Source organism: Cannabis sativa, chromosome 2 (genome assembly GCF_029168945.1).
Source record: "Cannabis sativa cultivar Pink pepper isolate KNU-18-1 chromosome 2, ASM2916894v1, whole genome shotgun sequence".
Lineage (NCBI taxonomy): Eukaryota > Viridiplantae > Streptophyta > Magnoliopsida > Rosales > Cannabaceae > Cannabis > Cannabis sativa.
The window spans coordinates 56,596,616-56,617,003 of record NC_083602.1 but is presented as its reverse complement, the minus strand read 5'-3'; the positions used below and the strand labels follow the sequence as shown (position 1 = coordinate 56,617,003).

Here is a 20,388-nt window from a genome sequence, read left to right as displayed (position 1 = left end):
CCATAAAGTTCAAGATCCTGGTGATCACCGTAAGCCACTGCTCGGCTTTCGACACATCTGGACCTCCCAAGAATACCGGAGGTGCTTGCTTCCGGAACCGCTCATATAAAGGTTCCAATCTGTGGGCCGCCACTACCATCTCGGCACAGGCGGCGGGGGCAGGTGCCGCTGGAACTACTGGCACCGGAACTGCAGGAGCACCCTGCTGTCTCAACCTCTGAATCTCGAGGTCTTGTTCTTCGATCCTGGCTTGCATCTCCGCAAACCGCAACTCCCAGTTCGGGGCTCCCTGATCGGCTGGGGGAGCCTGGGCAGCCTGTGGCGGGTTCTCATCACCCCGACCACGAGCCCTGCCTCGGGGACCTCTACCTCGGCCCCTAGCAGGTGGGGGAAACCGAGCTCCCTCTCCCTGATTCGACCCCACTGAGTTGCCTCGACTCCTGGTAGTCCGCCTGGCGTCCATCTAGTTAGAACCGCCTGCGAAACCAAGAGTTGGCATATCAGGTCGTATTCAAGGCGAGCTTACTAATGCCGCTTAATTTGGAAATTAGAAATGAAACATGCGCCTATTCTACTATCAGGCTACTAACATGCTTCCTAACAGGCTTTTCTTTTTTATAACTGAATAAAATAAACTACTAAAGCAATAAAGGCTTACTGAACCGTGAACCGAGCTAACTGCTGATGATGATTGTACATGTCGTGACGATCTTCGGAAGACAACCTGGCGGCTCTGATACCAAATTGTAACACCCTAACTACCTTAGGCGTATTACGTGATTTTTAAACGTACTGTGCAGCTCGTTGCTAATCAACGAGGTTTATGGAAAAACGTGATTAATTAAAATTTTGCTTTTTCATTAAACTTATAAACCATTTTACCAAAAAGTCTCGGGATCCCGATTTATAAAAATATTTACAAACTTTTTAACTATTCACTTTTACATCAAAATGAAAGTCGTCTAACGACAGTTACAAAAATCTCAGCCCTGCTGTCCCGAGGATCGTACGCTCCAGGCCTAACCGCCCCGACATGTACAATCCCATAAGCTCGCTCACGGTCCATCAGCAACTGCCTTGCCTTTACCTACACATGCAACGTAAACTGTGAGTCGACAGACTCAGTAAGAAAAGCATAATAATATCATACATAAAACTGACTGCCGTGTCCAACACGATACTGAGTCCCGCTACTGCCATGTCCAACATGGTACTGAGCACTACTGCCATGTCCAACATGGTACTGAGTTTTGAACGTTCAGGGGACGGCACTATTGACAAGTATCCTCCTGATCGGTCGAACCGGTCATACTCCGCCGCTGGTCATACTCCCGTACTGTACCGACGGGATAGGTCAATAGCATGAACCACCAACCGGTGTCACTGACGGCCGAACCGGTCATACTCCGGCTGCTGGTCATACTCCAGCCTGTACCGACGTGACAGGGTTGGGTGGTTCGAAGCCTAAATACATATCTAATGTAAACTAACAGGCTTCCTACATGCACGCTAAACATGTAAACTACATATGCATACTGTTATACTAATCTTACCTGGATTCCGATTTCAGGTGTGCCGGTCAACCTGACTGGAACTGAAGCTGAACGGCGGACATCGGCTCCTAAACCATAAAAACCACAACACTATAAGTGACACGCTAAATCACTTCCCGGGGACTAAAACTCGAAACTAAAAGTTTCCCTATCGATAAAAAGCATGGCAATACCCCTAAAAACCCAAAAACGAGGAAAACTAGGGTTCTGAAAAATCCCCCATCCGGAAGTCCGGTTGCCCAACCGGAATTCCGGTTCTGGGAAAATCTGAACCCCCATCCGGAATTCCGGATGCTCAACCGAATTCGGTTCCTCGCGAAACGGCAACCAAACATTCCCATATCTTGACCAATTCGAACCCAAATGGTCCCAAACTTTCCAGACCTCCTACATAGGTCCCAAATGACCATTCCAAGGCCTCAAACCTACCCAGAAACCTCACAAGCAAATTTCACCATTGGAGCTCAAGCTTTGAGTTCCAAACTCAAGCTTGAGCAAACCACTAAAACCAGCATGCAAACCAACTAAAATCAACCTAAACTAGCATAATATAACCTCTGAAAACAAACAACAACCTCCAGCAATTCACAGAAACAAAACATGGCATTTTCTTCTCAAAATCACATATTTTCACATATAAACTTCTAGCATGCTCAACCTAGTAATCAAGCATCAAAACAACCCTAAACTAACATGCTTAAACACAAAATAATCACCAGATTACAGCAGCAACAACAACATAAAATCCAACATGCATTTCATCCAATTTTCACAAAAATTCAAGAAAACTAAATAGAAGAGCAAGACAAGAATTACCTCAACTAAAATCACTATGATCAAGCCAAAACACAAGAAATCACCAACCAAAAATCCCAGCTTTGAATCCCCAAGCTCAGCCGAAAAAGAGGAAAAGAGAGAGAGCTTTCTATTTTGAAACTTTTCTATTTTTTTCGTGTTGGAAAAGAAAGGAAAAAGGATTTTCAAGCACATATTAACCCTTTTATTAAATCCATTTCAGCCAAGAATAATAATTAAAATTAACATTTAATTTCCATTTAAAATCACATAAGACAAAATATCATTGGGGCAAAAAGACCATTTTGCCCCTCCATACTAAAACCACAAGATAACCACTAAAGGGGTATTTTTGGGACATTCTAGATTCCCGGCCATTCCCGACATTCCCAATGTCTAAAAACCCGTCCCCAAAATACTAACATACTAAGTTGTGATTTCTACTGAGCCAAACGCCGCGTTCCAAAATACCGGACACCGGAAATGCGAAATATAAAAACTGCTGATAACATAATTATGCATATCTGAATTCCATAAATAACAATGATAAATTATTTAAATAGCTATAAATAATTTCCTGATTAACATAAATAATTGCTAATTTCCAAATTAACTAAGCGGGCTTTACAGTTCCCGTTACTCCCATGTTGTCTAGAATACGGGCAACAGTGCTCATCCACTAAACTGCTTTAATGATGTCAGTACCTTCCAAAAATGTCAGAGGTTGTATAGCTTGACAAAAGGCTTAAAAACCAAGTCTCGGTGTGCCAATACAAACCCAGGGTTACCCACCACTAGAACAGGAGCTGGTGGTAACACTTGTTCAACGGGAGCCGCCTGGGTCGGTTGCCTAAACCGGCGCAACTCATCTTCCTGACGAAGTATAATGCTTCATATTTTGAGGAACATCTGCTGCCAATCAGTAGGTGGATTAACATAGTTAACCTTCGCACTATCCCCAGGATTCTACGAAGGCACAGGCGGTGTCGATGGATTGATTTGGTCATTACCAGGCTCTACAAGCTCACACTGTGATCTGGTTGATTGATTAAGGTCCATTTTCTCTTAAATAGCCCTAAAATCAACAACCCCTGTGAGTCAGACACCAAATCCACACTTACACACTTATTACCTTAACCCTAACTCATACTATTTTTCTTTTAAAATAAATATTTATTAATATCATTAATAATCATGCTTTTCTTATAACATGTTATCTTCTAGATGCTCATATGCTGCTTAAAACAGAGAGCAGTAAACATTTAATCACAAAAGTAGTTAAGCATTTACTCTCAATACTTACTGCACTACGAGTCTAGCTTGTCTTTGACAATGATTGTACATGTTCAGTCGCTCTACAAGAAGTTTAAAAACTTTAACGCTCTGATACCAAAATGTAATGCGCTAACATTTGAAACGTCACGTACATCGACTAAACATATACTAATCCCGTTAAACCAGAATCTACTAGAGCCAAGAGCAAAAATTAAACTTTTAAAAAATAAAAATTAAAAAATAATAATTTGTAATTAATAAACTTTACAAACATCCAAAAGTACACATTTTAATTCAGGATCCCATAAAAACTTTTTCAAAATACTACAAGTTATTAGTACACACCGACCTAAGCGGTAAAAGTGGAGATTATACAAATATCCCTTGGTAAACCGAACCCTCGTGATCTAGCTTGACTTGGACATGTACAATGTACCATAAAAAGCCCTCGACCTCATGGTTGATCAATAACTGCTTTACCCTTTCCTGCACAATATAGCACCCGTGAGCTAAGATCCACCAAGACAGTATCAACAATAATATTAATACTAATTAATATCACTTAATTATTGATGCCACTGCATCTATTATTTATTTGACATAAACCTACATTTTACGCTCACACGTCTATTTATAATAAGGTCGTAGATTGGTTTATCTTGGTTCTGATTACCGAGTCTAATCTGATTATGCTTTAACTGCATAATTCTTTATATTAACATATACAATACATTATTGCATTCATATTCACTTAAACTTTAGAATAATAATCCTAGATCACATAACTGCTAATTTTAGGGTAATAATCCTAATCTCATTTTCTCGCATAGCATGTATAAATATAACATACATGAGTGCCACTGTGCTATACTCTTTTTTCTAGGTTACTATCTTACATGGTAGTCTAAATATGTGGAGATTCTAAACCCCCGGGTGTTGTTGAATAAGCGTTGGTAATCTTAGTCACACATTCCTAAATTCATTTTCACACATAAACATAATTTGAACTCTAATTATAAATTAACATATAAAGCCCAAAATGAGCTTTCCAACAATACCAAGAACGTCCAAAATAGAGTTCTGAGTCAAAAGTTATGGCAAAAATGAGAAAAACACAAAAATTGAGAAAACAAGGGTCCTCACTGCGGTGACCCTAGGCCCTCGTCGTGACGGCTCCAACCTGCTGGAGCCTTGTCACGGCGTGCCATGCTGTGGGCGCGGCGACAGGCCCAGAACCCCAAAAATTTCAATTTTTCATACCTTCAAATTTTATCCAAATTCAAACCAAAATCCATCAATAACCATACATAAACCCAATTTTATTGCTCACATAAACAATCTAGATTTGGTAAGAAAAATGAGCTCTACCAATAGTCCAAAACATCTCCACAAAAGACAAATTGGGCATGCTACACAAAATCACTATTGCACATAAATTCACAAGCTTTAAAACTCAAAGCTTCAAAGCATAACCTAAAAATTCAAATCATTTTCTGAGAATTTAGACATCAAAAACCTCCCTAAACATCAAGATGATCCTAGCAAGAACCTAATAACAAAATCATACTATAATCACCACAAATTTCCTCAATTACAACAACATGCAACACTAATCATAGGGACACCAAGACCATCAATACAAAGCTTAAAAATCAGAATATTCAAGCAAGAAAAAGGAGATCAAGATAGTACCTAATGCTCTCCAAATTCCAAGCAAGAGAACCACACAATTCAACACCAAATTCAAGCTTTCTTCCACAATTTGAGTTTGAAAGTATTAACTAGAGAGAAACAGAGAGGTGGGCGGTTTAGAGGTGAAAAAACCCAGAAAATGAAGTTTATCTTAGGTGAATTGTTATTTTGTTGAAAATAAATTATCTAGTCAAATGACCAAATTGTCCCTAAAACACATATAAAGGCATAAACACATAAAAGGGGTAATTTTTCATTTCCACTCACACATATATATCACATAAATTATATTTTTTCTTTTAACACGTATAAGCCATAACTAAATCTTAAAAATATATTTTGGATCTTGAATCCGGTTCGGCCAAAAATACCCCGTTGTGACTATACAGCACCGACTTGTAAGAAAATACATGTAGAAAGATAGAATAACCATACTATATAATAATATAGTCCATAAACACAATATATTATAAGATTACAATTTTATCCTTCTCAAGTCAAAATTACGAAAATGCCCCTAACATACTAACGGGATCTTAAAATGTAGTAAATTACAATAATTCCACATATTAAATCATATAATAATATAATTTCTCATTAACACTTAATTAACTTAGTTAGGGTTGCTGATTCGGTTACTAAACTTGAGGGTATTACAATAATTGTACGTTTGATGTTAAAATATCGAGTTAGGTGGGGTTATGGTATTGGACTATTTTACCCCTAAGCCATTTAATTACTTAAGCTAAAGGAAAGGTTAATTTAGTCATTTTACTTTAGAGATAAATGGTTATTCCACTACTTTCTATAGCTGGCAACTAATGAATAAAAGATAAACTTAGATTTAGCTTGTGTTTTAAGGAAAATTAAGAAAATAAACAAAAACCAAAAAGTAAATTATTAAATCTTCATTTTCTCTCTCCCCCTTTTTAGCCCAACCAAAAACTAGGGAAAACCCAACTCTCTTTTCACCAAATTCTGAGGTTTTTAGCAAGATTTCAAGAGGTGTGAACCCAAGGTAAGAACCCTAAGCCCTTCTTCTTAAGTTTTCAAGTTTTCCTTTAAATTCAAGCATGTACAATGGTGATTTTGGTTCTGTCCGAGTTAGGGTTTGGTTTGGGGCGTTTCTACAGTTTATAATTGATGTTTTAAGCTTGTTACAATTATTTTTTTGGGGATGGTTGTGTTGTTTAGAAAGTTTGATTTCAAGAACTCAAACTTGACTCAACAATGGTGGTTTTTGAATTTTTGCGTATTTTGAGGTTCTGTTGCTTGAAACTAGTCTATTGTGATGTTATTAGGTGATCAAGGGCTTCGTATGGAGTTTGGAGTTATTTTGAGTCGATTTTGGGAGTCTTTTTTTTTTTTTTGCATTGAAAAATGACATACCGTTTTTACTAGTGTAGAACCTGAAAAATGACTCCCTGTTTTTATAGAAAATAGATTACTATTTTTTAGATAGTTTTCCCGTAATGTCGTTTTTCTCTTGTTTCCTCGATATTTAGGGCATTTCCTTACTATTTATCCATAGAAAAACTTCTAGTTTTGAGTTTAGATCCCCAGAAAGGTTTAGTAAGTTGTTAGCCAATTTATGTGATTGTGACATAGGGCCTTCATTCAGTGCGTGATTTTCCATTCAAGTCGACCGACACACTTGAATTTAGAAACAATTTAAGATTAGCATAGAACATGTATATGTATATGTGTATGTGTATTATATACATGTTATTTATGTAATTCATATGCTACTAACACTAGTATAGTAGCGGTACTCAGTGCATTGGTATAACATATGATATTTTAATGGGTATGATCGTCCAGTGTTACCAACACTACTACGGGATGAGTACGTAGTGCATGTGGTACAATAATCAGGGGTACTCACGGTACGGTTCAGCCCTACGAACACTAGTACAGTAGCAGTACTTAGTGCATGTGGTATAGAGATCTTACTTTTATTAAGAATATTTTTTATCATCTGTTAAGTCTTATGGATAGTTGTATGGGTGCCTTAGTACAGGTCAGTAATATATTATGTGTTATATGGTTTTCTTACTGAGTCTGTTGACCCACATATATTGTTTTCATGTGGAGGTAATGCACAGGCTAAGGCTGAGCAATCATGAGTCCACAGCTCGGGGATAGTTGTACATGTCAAGTAGTTTGACCTAAAGAATTTAGTCTCGGGACGACATGGGCTTCATGTTGTAGTCGATGTGCGACATATTTTATATAAAGTGTATCTTGATTATGAATATAAGTTTTAAAAGCAGGATCCATTTTTTTTTTTTTGGATATACGTACATAGTTATAAAGGTTTAAAATTTAAATAAAAAGTTTAAATTTAACACGTTTTTTGAGAAACCCTTTGATTAGCAAAGGTAAGAACAGTAATTAGAAAGTCATTGTAGCGTGCCTAAGCAGTAGGGCGTTACAATTTTTGGTATCAGAACCATTAGGTTATTTACCAAAGACTGCCAAGATATATACAATCTTCGTCTAAGAGAAGCTCGATTCACAGTTCAGTAAGCCTTTACTTGATTGGTAATTTATTTGATTAGAAAAGCATGATAGGGAGCATGTTAGTAATATGCTAGTTGTATAAATGCATTGCCTAAAATCCATAAAAATGCAATATTTAGAATATATGTGATCGTTGTTTAACCTACCCAACTTATGGGTTCACAGGTTAAGTCCTATAATATGGATGCCCATCAAAACCCAAAGAGTCAAGGTAATATGGTCGAGACCAAAGGCAGTCGGGGAGGTCAAAATCCTTCGAATCCTTGTCGACACGGCAGAGGTCGTGGAAGGTTTTATAGAGGCGGTCTGGAAAACCTACCATAGGCTCCTCAGGATTGGGAGAAAAGGTTTGCAGAAATGTGATCCCAAATCAATCAACAAGATGAGGAGATTCAGAGGTTAAGATAGTAGGGTCCTTCTGAATTGCCTCCACAAAAAGTGTCAGCCGCTTCGGTCCCAACAGTGCAATAGAACAACCTATTGTTAGCAACCGTATGGAGCCTTTATATGAGAGATTTTGCAAACAAGCACCAGTAGCTTTTCTAGGAGGTACAAATGTTATGAAGGCCGAGCAGTGGCTTACAGTAATTAAGAGAAAATTGAACTTTACGGGTGTCACTAAGAATGATAGGGTGACTAGTGCCACATTTCAGTTCTAGGAGGACACACTTGTGTGGTTGGAAATGGTGTCCCTCACCCAGGATGTCACTGCAATAACCTGGAAAGTGTCTTGGGATTTCTTTAATGCCAAATATTACAATGAGGTTGTTCGCAATGCTAAGAGGAAAGAGTTTACTGAACTGGTTAAGGGAGAGACCATGTCAGTGACAGCGTATACAACGAAGTTTAATTGACTTACCAAGTTGGCTTTGGATATAGTGCCCACAGACTTCAGTAAGAAGGAAAAATATTTGATAGGTTTGAATGCCAAGATTATGCATGATCTCGTGATTACAACAAATGATACAACAACCTATATTGAGATGGTTAAAAAGGCTCTTTGAGTTGAAGGTGCAGCAAAATTTCTTCAAGAGTCCCGAGGGACTCCAAGTGTTGGTGGGACCACCACCCTTCCTACTTTTGGTTATGGTAGGGATGGTGGTGATTCCAATGTTGATTAGGAGGGGAAGATTTTTACAACATCAGGTGGTGCTGGATAGAGTAAGAGGTTCCGTGGGAACTAAGGTAGAGGTGCATGTCAGGGTTATTCTTATTTTGAGTGCCCTCATTGTAAGAAACATCATCCCAAAGAATGTAATTGGGAAGGCATGTTTTCAGTGTGGCATCGTCGGACATTTTAAAAAAGATTGCCCTCAAATGAAAAAGGAAGAACAGAAACAAGAGGTGAAACTCGTACCTGCTCGGGTGTTTACCATTATATAAGTAGATGCTACAGCCAGTCCTTCTGTGGTAACTAGTTAGATTCCTATAAATGACTCTTATTATACTGTATTGTTTGATATTAGGGCTACACATTCATATGTGGCATCGAGAGTAATTAATAAATTGGGTAGGCCCTGTGATATTATTGAGATAAGGTTTGGAACCCTACTACCTAGCAGAGAATTGGTTATCTTCAAAAGGTGGGTTAGATCTATGACAATTATAATTGAGAATAGGGAGTTGAGTTTTGACCTAGTGGAGTTTGAATTAACTAAGTTTAATATTATACTTGGAATGAATTTGTTGTCCAAGTATATTGCAAATGGAAGATAATAACTTTTCAACCGGAGGGCAAAGAACTATTTGTTTATGTCGGGTCTTTTCAGGGTTCTCAGATTCTAATCATTTCAGTTTTAAAAGGCTAAAGATTTGATGTGTAGTGGATGTGTAGGATTTTTAGCTATTGTGATTGATTCCACCTGAAACATTTGGGCCTGAAGATGTAAGAGTTGTAAGAGATTTTCTAAATATTTTTTCCGAAATTATTAAAATTTTCACCTCATCGAGAAATAAATTTCATCATTTATTTGGCATAGAGCACTTTGCCCCAAAGGTTATCTGCACACACATATAAGATTATATTAATATATTATATAAATTTATTATCAAGTTGCTCTGAAGTAACATATTACTTTATTAATATTATTAAAGAAAAGAAGAGTAATGCGTATTGTATATTATATAATTTATTTATTTATTATATCTTATTTCTTTGAAAGCATTTAGTATATCTTAATGTTATAGTACTGTTCAAGAAACTAATATTTTGACAACGAAAAAATGGGAGTGTTTCCACGGGAGTATTTATACGAGATAAACGAATTAACAAGGCGCTCTTATAATTAATTTGATTCGAAAGAAAGACGGATAGTGGAGCCATTAAACCAAATTACGCCATCAATTAAGAGCACGTTTGGTAGCGTTTCTTTAATTAATTTTTTTTTTTAAAATTAAAAAATAATAATATTTTCTAAAATCATATATATAAAATTATTTTTACTTTTAATTTTTTATTTAAAAATCTAAATTTTCAAAATAAAAAAATTATTTTCAAAATTTTTTTAAACAATTTTTTTAATTAATATTTTTGACTCCGATCCCAACTTAGACCTTGGAAACCGAACTTGGACGTGACCCCAGACTTGGACCCGCCCCGATCTCGACCTCAGACCCGCCCCCGGTCCCAACCTCGACCCGGCCTCGAACCCGACTTAAATAAAATCAAGAAATTAAAATAAAAATGAAATTTACAAGACACACTTTTGTTTTTTATTTTTAAAATTAAAAAACAAAAGTAGTTATAAGTCACATTTTTGTTTTTCAAAAACAAAATTTTACTTTTATTTTTGTGATTAAAAAATTTAAAAATAAAAATATTACCAAACGCTACCTAAATTTATTATTTATTAGAATATTAGAGATTTGACATTAGATATTGATATGTTAGTACTCTTTGTTCTGTTTTTTCTTTTTTTCTTCTCAAATATTTTCAATAAATACAATAAGTCATGCTCGCTAATTAGTGTTGGAGGTTGTTGAAAATCCCAAATTGTATTTGTGCTAAAGTGCTACAAGCTTCCTATGTACATGCACTTCTAAGGGATTTAGTGTTTGGAGAAGTCTTGTTTAGGAAAAAGAAATTCTTCTTAAATGAATAAGATCCATGTTTGGTAAATTAAATCTTAGTGACTAAAGTGTTTGTATTTTCAAGTGGGTTTTACTTTTTAAATTAAATTGGTGAGAATGTTACTCCCTTCCAATACTTGAGTTTTATATTCCCTACAAGTCTAGTCCATTCAACTCCACTCCCTCCAACTCAAACCCACATAACAAACACTATGTTCAGGGCTGATTGGTATACATGTTTCTTTCATTTCTTTTGGTTAAAGGTATATAAGTTTCATTTCATGAGAATAGACTTGAGATTGCCTAAAAAGTGATGAACGCAATCTTAAACCTAAGATAGCAACATTACAATGTTTGGTTATACGCAAGTATACTATCACACTATTATAAAACAAACCTTTAGAGGTATTTCTTTTAGCTAATTAATGAAAGAAGGAAGATAACCGACGTCATAGAGTGAAGCTGGAATGAAAAAGACATATGGTGTGAGTTATTTTGTAATAACTGACGTCATAAAGTGACAAATTTTAATAAAAAAAATACTTATAGCGTTAGTTATTTTATAATAACCGACGCCATAGGGACACACATTGGCTGAAGCATGTCCCGTATGCTATCAGTTATTACAAAATAACCAATGTCGTAGGGTTTATGATCAGCCTTCATCTTCCTCACTTCGTCTTCTCCCCAAACAATATAACTGCAACTCCTTCACGAAACCTTTCCCTAACCACTACCTTCCATTCCCTATTTTTTTTTTTCATTTTTCATTTGTTTTTACTGATTTGTTTTTTAAATCTTGCATTTTTCATACCCAAAAATATATATGGAGTTTGATCGTCTTTTGTTTGGTTTTATATGATAAACTGAGCTTAGAGGTGGTGGTTGTAGCTTCGGCTGCCTCTTTTGGTGGAGAAATCGTTGAATCTCAACGTCCATTAAGGTATAAATCTAATCTCTAATAATTTTATTAATGTAAATTACTTTATTTTTCATTTTGTAATTTTTTTAGGGTTTTCCTAGATTACCCAGATTGTGTTCTTATGGTTGTACATGTTGGTCGGTGTTAGTGGTCAAATTTCAGTGATAAGGTAAAAATCTATATTTTAATAGTTTAGTTATAATTATTTTTAAAAAATTAGATTGAAATGATAATAACACTCAACTATATATATAATCAAGTAGTTTGGGTATGTATATATATGTATACATATAAGAACATATAAATGGGTATAAACAAATTACATGATTTGGGGTAAGAGAGGTAAAGATTAGTTGTTGGGTGTTTTGTTTTTAAGGTATATTGTTTTGTATAATAAATATGTTGAATATTGTATATGTTAACTATTAACTCTTTTATTTATTTTTTTAGTTCCTATTCATGTATTTTTAATTTTTTTATTAGTTAGTTACTAATTTTCATTTATATTCATGTATTATTACTAATTAGTTATTCATTAGTAACTAGTTAGTAATAAATTAGTAACTTAACTAGTTAGTAACTAGGTATTCATAAATTATATAACTAGTAAGTAGTTAAATAATTAGATTTTTAATTTTGTAGTAATTCTTTATGTTGTAGGTATTGGGCTTTGTGCCCTAAATAAAACTCTATTTCAATGTCATCTTTTCTATTCAATTATCAATAAAGAAACATATTTATTTTTTATTATTTATTTGTTATTTGGTTCATGCGATCATTTATATGTTTATTTGATTTATAAATTTATCCAAATCCTTGTCACATTGATATTCTTGTTTATTGTGTCGTCCGCATAGTGGAAAGTAATCAAGATTGTGCGATTAAATGTATTCCTATGATTTATCAGTACACAGGGTTTAACTGATAGGATAATCTATAATGTAGTTTACTTGCACCTTGGATAAGTGCTATGTACTTTTCAGGGCATTGGTTAAAGTAAGCTTGGGTTGAATGCATGGAGTATGTATTAGAAGGGATCGATATTGAACTTGAACTAGATATGATAAACTTACCGTAATATCTATTCAATTCAATATCACCTAGTTGATCCTAGATCAAGTGATCTCAATCCTGAGATGGTTAGGTTCTAGTTCAGTTGCATTATTTGTGTTCTTAAATCTGTTCGTTAAAGTCGACCAAATGGTTCTTCTTGTGACATATAGGTTAAGGACATGGTAGTTCAATTGAGTGGCAGCACTAATCATAAATACGGAATCTATAGCTTCTATCCGGATATAGAAGTCAAATGATGATTTCCTTAGAGCTTGGCTTAATAGAGATAAATAGTTGAGTACTCATTTCAGTGATTATATTAGTTCACTGAAATATCATTTATAGGTAGCTATGTGTTTTAATGATAAAATACATTGAAGGGTGTAACGGTAAATTAATCTCTCATAAGGTAAATCATCTATAGAGGATCATTGATTATTGGGATGATAACAAATGGATAATCTCATAGCGCATTTATATCGTGGAACATATAGAACATTCTATATAATTGAGAGTGCAATTCTAAATCTATATTGGTGCAAGGAGAAATTAATAAGTTAGAGAATTTACTTGGTAAATTCTAAATTAGCTTATTGGAAGCTCGGTGGCAATGATTGGTAAATTTACTAAAAATGTAGTTTTTATGTATTGAAATACATGAGTGACATCGTTGCAGATACAAACCCTAACTGTTATTTAAACGTTCAAAAAGATGTAAGTTTTCATTATCAATTATCTTATTTATATTATATTAATAAACAATAATATATACTAATATAAATATTTACTTCTTTTTTACAGTTTGAGAAAAAAAAAGCATACGATGTAAAAACTGAATTGTTACCGTTACAGCGAGAGTGGATAGAACAATTGCTGACAGTAATTCACGAAGGCTTGGACGATTGATGTTAAACTGTATAAAAAATTTTCTTCCCTAGCTTATTTTTTAGGTTAACTTGTAATTTTCATATGTTTAATTAAATATATTAACTTATTAATACTTGGACTAATTTTAAAATATTTGTATAATATAATTGTAATTTTTTTAATTGCTTCCATGAAATTAATTTAAGTATATTGACTAGTCATGAAATTAATTTAAATAATATTTAATTCAATTTAAATAATAATTATTTTAAATTAATAAATATTTAATTTAAATAAATTAAATTCTGAATTTATAATAAATTTTAAACTGAAAAAAAAATTAATTTTTAATACTATGGCATCGGTTTTAAACCCTTTGTCGTCGATTCTTATTACATATGACATCGATATTAGTATATAACTGACGCCATAGTGTACACTATGACATCAGTTATGTTTGACCCTACGGCGTCGCTTGAATCAGCGTCGGTAGTAAATTTTACCAAAACTAACGTTGAAAGGCTTTAAAAACTACCTCTAAAGTCCAAATTTATAGTAGTATATATTAAATATTTTACATTTATATTTTTTAATGCACCACATTACTTTTAGATGTGTAGTTTATATTAATTATATATTATTTTTTATAAGAAATATGTATGTAATTTAAGTGTGTCAATTATTATTCTTTTGATTCAAATGCAAAGGGAAATTTGACAATCAATTCTTAAAATGGGTTTAGGTATTCTACTTTACAAAATATTCTCTAAATATACCTCAATTTTATTTGATCCCTAAAATACCCTTCCCATTCAAACTCACCTAACTCTCACACTCTCTCCCTCTGAATCTCTCTCGCTCCCTCGCACTCACCAGAGCAGTATCCACCACCATCAACCACCGTATCACTACAATCCACAACATCGAACACAGTCAAACTGCCTTGTCTCCCCCTCTTTCTATTTTCTTCATTTGAAACCCACGAACCGCCCAAATCGCACTCACCACCGAAACCTAGCACCTCAAAATTTTAAAAGGTCTTGGTATTTTAGCGAGGGAGTCCACGTACATTGGAAGACCTGAGAATCCAAAAGCTCAATCAAAAGTTTAAGATAATTTTTTTTTTGATTTTATGTTAAAGTTGTGTGTTTGGGTTTGATTTTTGAGTTTTTCTACAATTTATTGATGTTTCTCGACATATTAGCAATGTCTATCAATATCATCAACCTTAGGTTAGGAAGCTGATTATAGTAAGTAATGTTTCTCGACATATTAGCGACTTTTGTCAATACCATTGTAAAGCCCGCTTAGTTAATTTGGAAATTATCAGTTAATTATGATTATTTATGAAATTATTTATAGCTATTTAAATAATTTATTACTGTTATTTATGGAATTCAGAAATGCATGGTTATGTTATTCAGTAGTTTTCATATTTTGCATTTCCGGTGCCCGGTATTTTGGAACTCGGCGTTTGGCTCAGTAGAAATCACAACTTAGTATGTTAGTAGTTTGGGGACGGGTTTTAGACATTGGGAATGTCGGGAATGGTCGGGAATTTAGAATTTCCCAAAAATACCCCTCTAGTATGATTTATGTGGTTTTATGGTGGAAGGGCAAAATGGTCTTTTTGCCCCATTAGTGTTTTGTCTTTTGTGAGTTATTAAATGAAATAAATGTTTATTTTTTTGTATTATTTGGCTGAAATGAGATGTATGTAATGTGGGTTGAGGTCATGTTATCAAAAAAATTACTAAGTTAAAAGTTAGAAAAAATTTGGAAAAGCTTTCTCTCTCTTTTCCCTCTCTCTCTTTTCGGCTGGTTGTGGCTGTGCAAAGGGCTGGGTTTTGCTTGATTGATTCTAGTGGTTTAGCAGAATCAAAGTGATTTTCATTGAGGTAATTCTTTGTTTTAGTTTCTTACCTTGTTTTTCTTGAAATTTATGATGAAAATAGTTGATGCATGCTTGAATCTTTGATTTTGTTGCTGCTGAAATCTTGTTGTTGTTTCTGGAATTTAAGCATGTTAATTTGTGGTTATTTAGGTTGTTAGTAATGAATGTTAATTGCTTTGCTCAAGTTTGAATTTTTTAGCTCAAAATATGGTTTTCAAAGAGAAATGATTGAATCTGTTGCTGGGTTGTTGTTAATGTTTTTAGTTGATTTCAGAAGCTATTTTAAGCATGTTTAAGTAGAATTAAGCTCCTTGGTATGCATGTTGTTTAGATTTGCTCAAGTTTGAGTTTAGAACTCAAAGCTTGAGCTCCAATGGTGATTTTTGTTTCTGTGTATTCTGGGTTGTTTTGAGGCCTTAGAAATGTTCTAGGGAAGGTTTAGAACAGGTCTGGAAAGTTTGAATCAATTTGGGGTTGAATTGGTTGAGTTATGAAAATTTGATGTTCTTGCTGCGAGGAACCGAATTCCGGTTGTGCATCCGGAATTCGGATGGGGTCTGAATTTCCCCGGAACCGGAATTCCGGTTGGGCAACCGGTCTGCCGGTTGGGGAATTTTCAGAACCCGTGTTTTTCCTCGTTTTTATGTTTTAAGGGGTATTGCCATGCTTTTTATCGATAGGGAAACTTTTAGTTCCTAGTTTAAGTCCCCGGGAAGTGATTTAGCGTGTCACTTATAGTGTTGTGATTTTTATGGTTTAGGAGCCTGTAATCCGCCGCTCAGCTAAAGTTCCAGTCAGGTTGACCGGCACACCTGAATTCGGAATCCAGGTAAGATTAGTATAACAGTATGCATATGTAGATTACATGTTTAGCGTGCATGTAGGAAGCCTGTTAGATTACATTAGTTATGTATGTTGGCTTCGAACCATCCAACCCTGTCACGTCGGTACAGGCTGGAGTATGACCAGCAGCCGGAGTATGACCGGTTCGACCGATCAGGCTGACATTTGGTTGGTGGTTCCGTGCTATTGACCTATCCCGTCGGTACAGGCTGGAGTATGACCAGCAGCCGGAGTATGACCGGTTCGACCGATCAGGAGGATACTTGTCAATAGTACCGTCCCTGTGAACGTTCAAAACTCAGTACCATGTTGGACATGGCAGTAGTGGCTCAGTACCGTGTTGGACACGGCAGTAGCGGGACTCAGTATCGTGTTGGACACGGCAGTTAGAATTATGTATGAGTATTATTATGCTTTTCTTACTGAGTCTGTCGACTCACAGTTCTACGTTGATGTGTAGGTAAAGGCAAGGCTAAAGCTGATGGACCGTGAGCGAGCTTGTGAAGATTGTACATGTCGGGGCGGTTAGGCCTGGAGCGTACGATCCTCGGGACAGCAAGGCTGATTTTTGTAACTGGTCGTTAGACGACTTTTATTTTATGTATCAGTTAATCAGTTAAATCTTTTTGTAAATGATTTTATAATCGGGATCCCGAGTCTTTTGTAATATTATTTTATAAGTTTAATTAAAAAAGCAAAATTTTAATTAATCACGTTTTTCCATAAACCTCGTTGATTAGCAATGAGCTGCACAGCATGTTTAAAAAGCACGTAATACGCCTATGTTAGTTAGGGTGTTGCAACCATCAACCTTAGACTAGAAAGTTGTTATAGTTAGCAATGTTAGTCGACATAGTTTGTGACATCTAACAATATTAGCTATGATTGAATTGAAAGTTAAAACCCTTAGCGATATGTAGCAATATGTAGCGATATGTTGTCAACATCATTTGCAATTTTGATGTTGTTTTAGTTGTTTGCTCTGCCTTGCTATAGTTAGTGACATGTGGCGACACGTTTGTCGACATGTCGCGACCTATGCCTTGGGGATTTTTTCTCACAGATTATGTGTATGTTTTAGCGATTACTATCGATATGTGGCAACTTTGTTCACGATATGTTGCAATTTATTTTGCGAAATTTAGCGACACATTTTTATGTGTTTTAATATGTTCTTTTTTTTGTCTTAAATTTTACAAATGGCTCCTGAACACTATTTGTAAAACTATCCATACATATCACAGATAATGTCGATAGACATCACAAAAATTGTAAGTGGAAAGCAAATATTTTTATTTGTCGGTAATTTTATCGCTACATGTCATTAAAAGTCATCCCTAACATCTAGCACACACCAATATCGCTAGATATCGATAACAACATCACTAAATATCGCTAAACTAAAAAAAACCAGATAACGCAGAATCCGAGCAGTTCAAGCTCCAGCACACACCAATCTGAGAAATTCGAATGATATGTGTAGATTTATTTGTATTAACCTAAATACAATTAAATACAACTACATCCAACAATAATTACAAAATAAATTACATACTCATAATTTTTTTCAAGATTTATGTTGGTAAGAAAGTTTGGGTTGCACACTTAGTTGTCAAGCTAAGTTGATGGACTCCGACAAAGAGTGCTCCGACAAAGGGTGTGCGTGTTTTCTAGAGAGAGAGACAAGAATGAGAGAAGAAAAGGGAGATAAGTTTTAGTTTTATTATTTAAAAGTATAATTGGAACTGAAAATTATAAATAGTATATTTAGTATAGGGTGCACTCTTAATGGGTATTACCCATGAATGGGTAAAATTAAAAAAATTTGAATTTTTATATCATAAGTGCTGAGATTATTCCATCGATAAAAAATAAATAAAAAAAAATTGCAAGAAAAATAAGAAAAGAAAAAATTGAGTTTGAGTTAAATATTTTTATATGAACATATTTTTGATATAGTGTAAAAAAAAAAGATATTTTTTAATATTTTTTTTAATTAAGTAGTTAAATTAAGCATAGAAATTGAAATTTGTGATTTCATTATTCGTTATTAGATCAAAATTCGATGGTTTGATATTTTTAAAATTAATATTTATAGTTAAATTTGTTTAGTAATCATTCATGGATAATACCCATTAAGAAGTGTTCCATTTAGTATAATGTTTAAAAGGGTTGAATATTATGAGAAGATACAACATATTTAAGCATAATTTCTCAAATTTCCCGATACAAATTCAAATTCCCCTACAAAATCTAATAAATGATGCATTTATATATGAATATTAGTAGTGATATTGCTTGGGATTGGGAAGGTTGAACATCTTTCAAGATATTAAAACTATTTAAATGATATCTTTTTAAATCATAATTAATTCAATTTAATGTGTTATTCTTTTCTAAATAAATCTCATGTGTCTTTTTTTTTTGTTTTTTTTGCAAATAATATATGAATTTCTTGAGACCATGTGTAACAATCCAAGTTAATAATAATATTAATAATATATATATATATAAATATATTGCTTTCATTATTTCATGCATATTTGAACATATGAAACATACATAGTTGTCTTATTATTAGCTCTAATAATATATCTAAATCATTCTAGCTAATCACGCATGCAGATTAGCTGCCGTCGGTCGATTAGGATGGGGTTCTTCATAGTCCTTGATATACTTAGTATTATTCCCTGTATATAAACAAAACAATAATTAATTAATCAGTTTCATATAATAACTGAAAACAATAATATTTCTGCACATTATTACATTTTTGTAATGCATCATGTTAAACTAATAATATTAATATATATCATCACCCTATAACGTACCTATAAAAATATAGATATATATAACTTAATTAACAAAGTAGAATAATTAAGTTATGATAAAATATATAATTAAAGGGAAATAAAATAAAATTTTATATACATGAATAATTTATAAGTAGTGAAAGAATTATTAACTGGATGGTAAAGTGGTCTCGTGTTGAAGGTTCGTCCTTTGACCATTGTTATAATTGTATTCTTTATTGTCTTCTGCATGTGTCTCATAAGGTGGCATCGGTCGATTAGGACCGGGCGGTTCATAATCGTTGATCACCAACTTATAATAAGTTTCAGTATTCCCTACCATATATTATAAATGTTATAATCAAATATTTAATGCAGTTTCATAAATATTATGAAAAAACTAGACTAAATTATTTAGATTCAGCTCATCGCATTACTTTGTTCTAGATTTATATATATTTGCAAATCAATTAGTGCATGATAATAATTATTTAGTATTTGTACTAAAGAAGTATTTTGTAAATAAAAATGCTCAAAACATAAAAATAAATAACAAAAAAAAAAATCATGTTTGTAAATTTTTTTTATATGATTTTTTTTTAAAAAAAAAAATGCATGTATAGATATAAATTACCTGTACTAGGTACGTTCCGAGCAAAGCATAGAAGGGCGAACCCTATCACAAAGAACAACAACCAAATAGTATTACGTGATTTGAAACCCTCCATCTAAAGGGGGAAAAAGAAATCCCTTTGAAAAGAGAAGAAAAAAGAAAAGTTAAATTAAGGCAATAGTATACACTCTCCCTTGCTCTATTTATATATTTGTCTACTATTAAAGTTATGTTGTCTCTGTTAACTTTCTAGGATTTGGTGGCAACTAATGAATTACAAGTGTTTCATTGAAAATCATGACTTATTCACACACGATTTTATTCGGTTCCTTAAATCTTCTTTTTAATATTTCATTAACACTATATATTTTTTTTTTTTTTGGAAAAGGTCATTAACTGATAAGTCCGTAAGATGGAACCACAGAGGTGTCCTTTTTGTTTTTCTTTGGTCGGTGTATTTATATTTTTTGGTATTTATATAAAAGAGATTATTTTAT

The 20,388-nt window shown here is 33.9% G+C and overlaps 1 protein-coding gene and 1 long non-coding RNA gene across 2 annotated transcripts; both read right to left on the bottom strand.

Annotated features, from left to right (window-relative positions):
• Positions 1–3,834: 3,834 nt before the first annotated feature.
• Positions 3,835–7,258, bottom strand: LOC133035023 (uncharacterized). Its single transcript, XR_009686309.1, has 2 exons — positions 5,316–7,258; positions 3,835–4,109 (listed from the first exon to the last, which is right to left on the bottom strand). It is a non-coding gene; the product is annotated as an uncharacterized LOC133035023 (long non-coding RNA).
• Positions 7,259–18,966: 11,708 nt separating this feature from the next.
• On the bottom strand, positions 18,967–20,071 carry LOC133034001 (uncharacterized). Its single transcript, XM_061109035.1, has 3 exons — positions 19,913–20,071; positions 19,453–19,614; positions 18,967–19,176 (listed from the first exon to the last, which is right to left on the bottom strand). Exons 1-3 carry the CDS (start codon positions 20,004–20,006, stop codon positions 19,100–19,102), a joined length of 333 nt encoding a protein of 110 aa, XP_060965018.1. The 5' UTR covers positions 20,007–20,071; the 3' UTR covers positions 18,967–19,099.
• Positions 20,072–20,388: the final 317 nt, after the last annotated feature.

Excerpts from the sequence above, each read along its gene's own strand:
- LOC133034001 (XM_061109035.1), bottom strand. The coding sequence starts at position 20,006 with ATGGAGGGTTTCAAATCACGTAATACTATTTGGTTGTTGTTCTTTGTG. Across the intron at positions 19,615-19,912 it reads TCGGAACGTACCTAGTACAG|GGAATACTGAAACTTATTAT; the intron begins GTAATTTATATC and ends AATATATGGTAG. Across the intron at positions 19,177-19,452 it reads CGAGACCACTTTACCATCCA|GGAATAATACTAAGTATATC; the intron begins GTTAATAATTCT and ends GTTTATATACAG.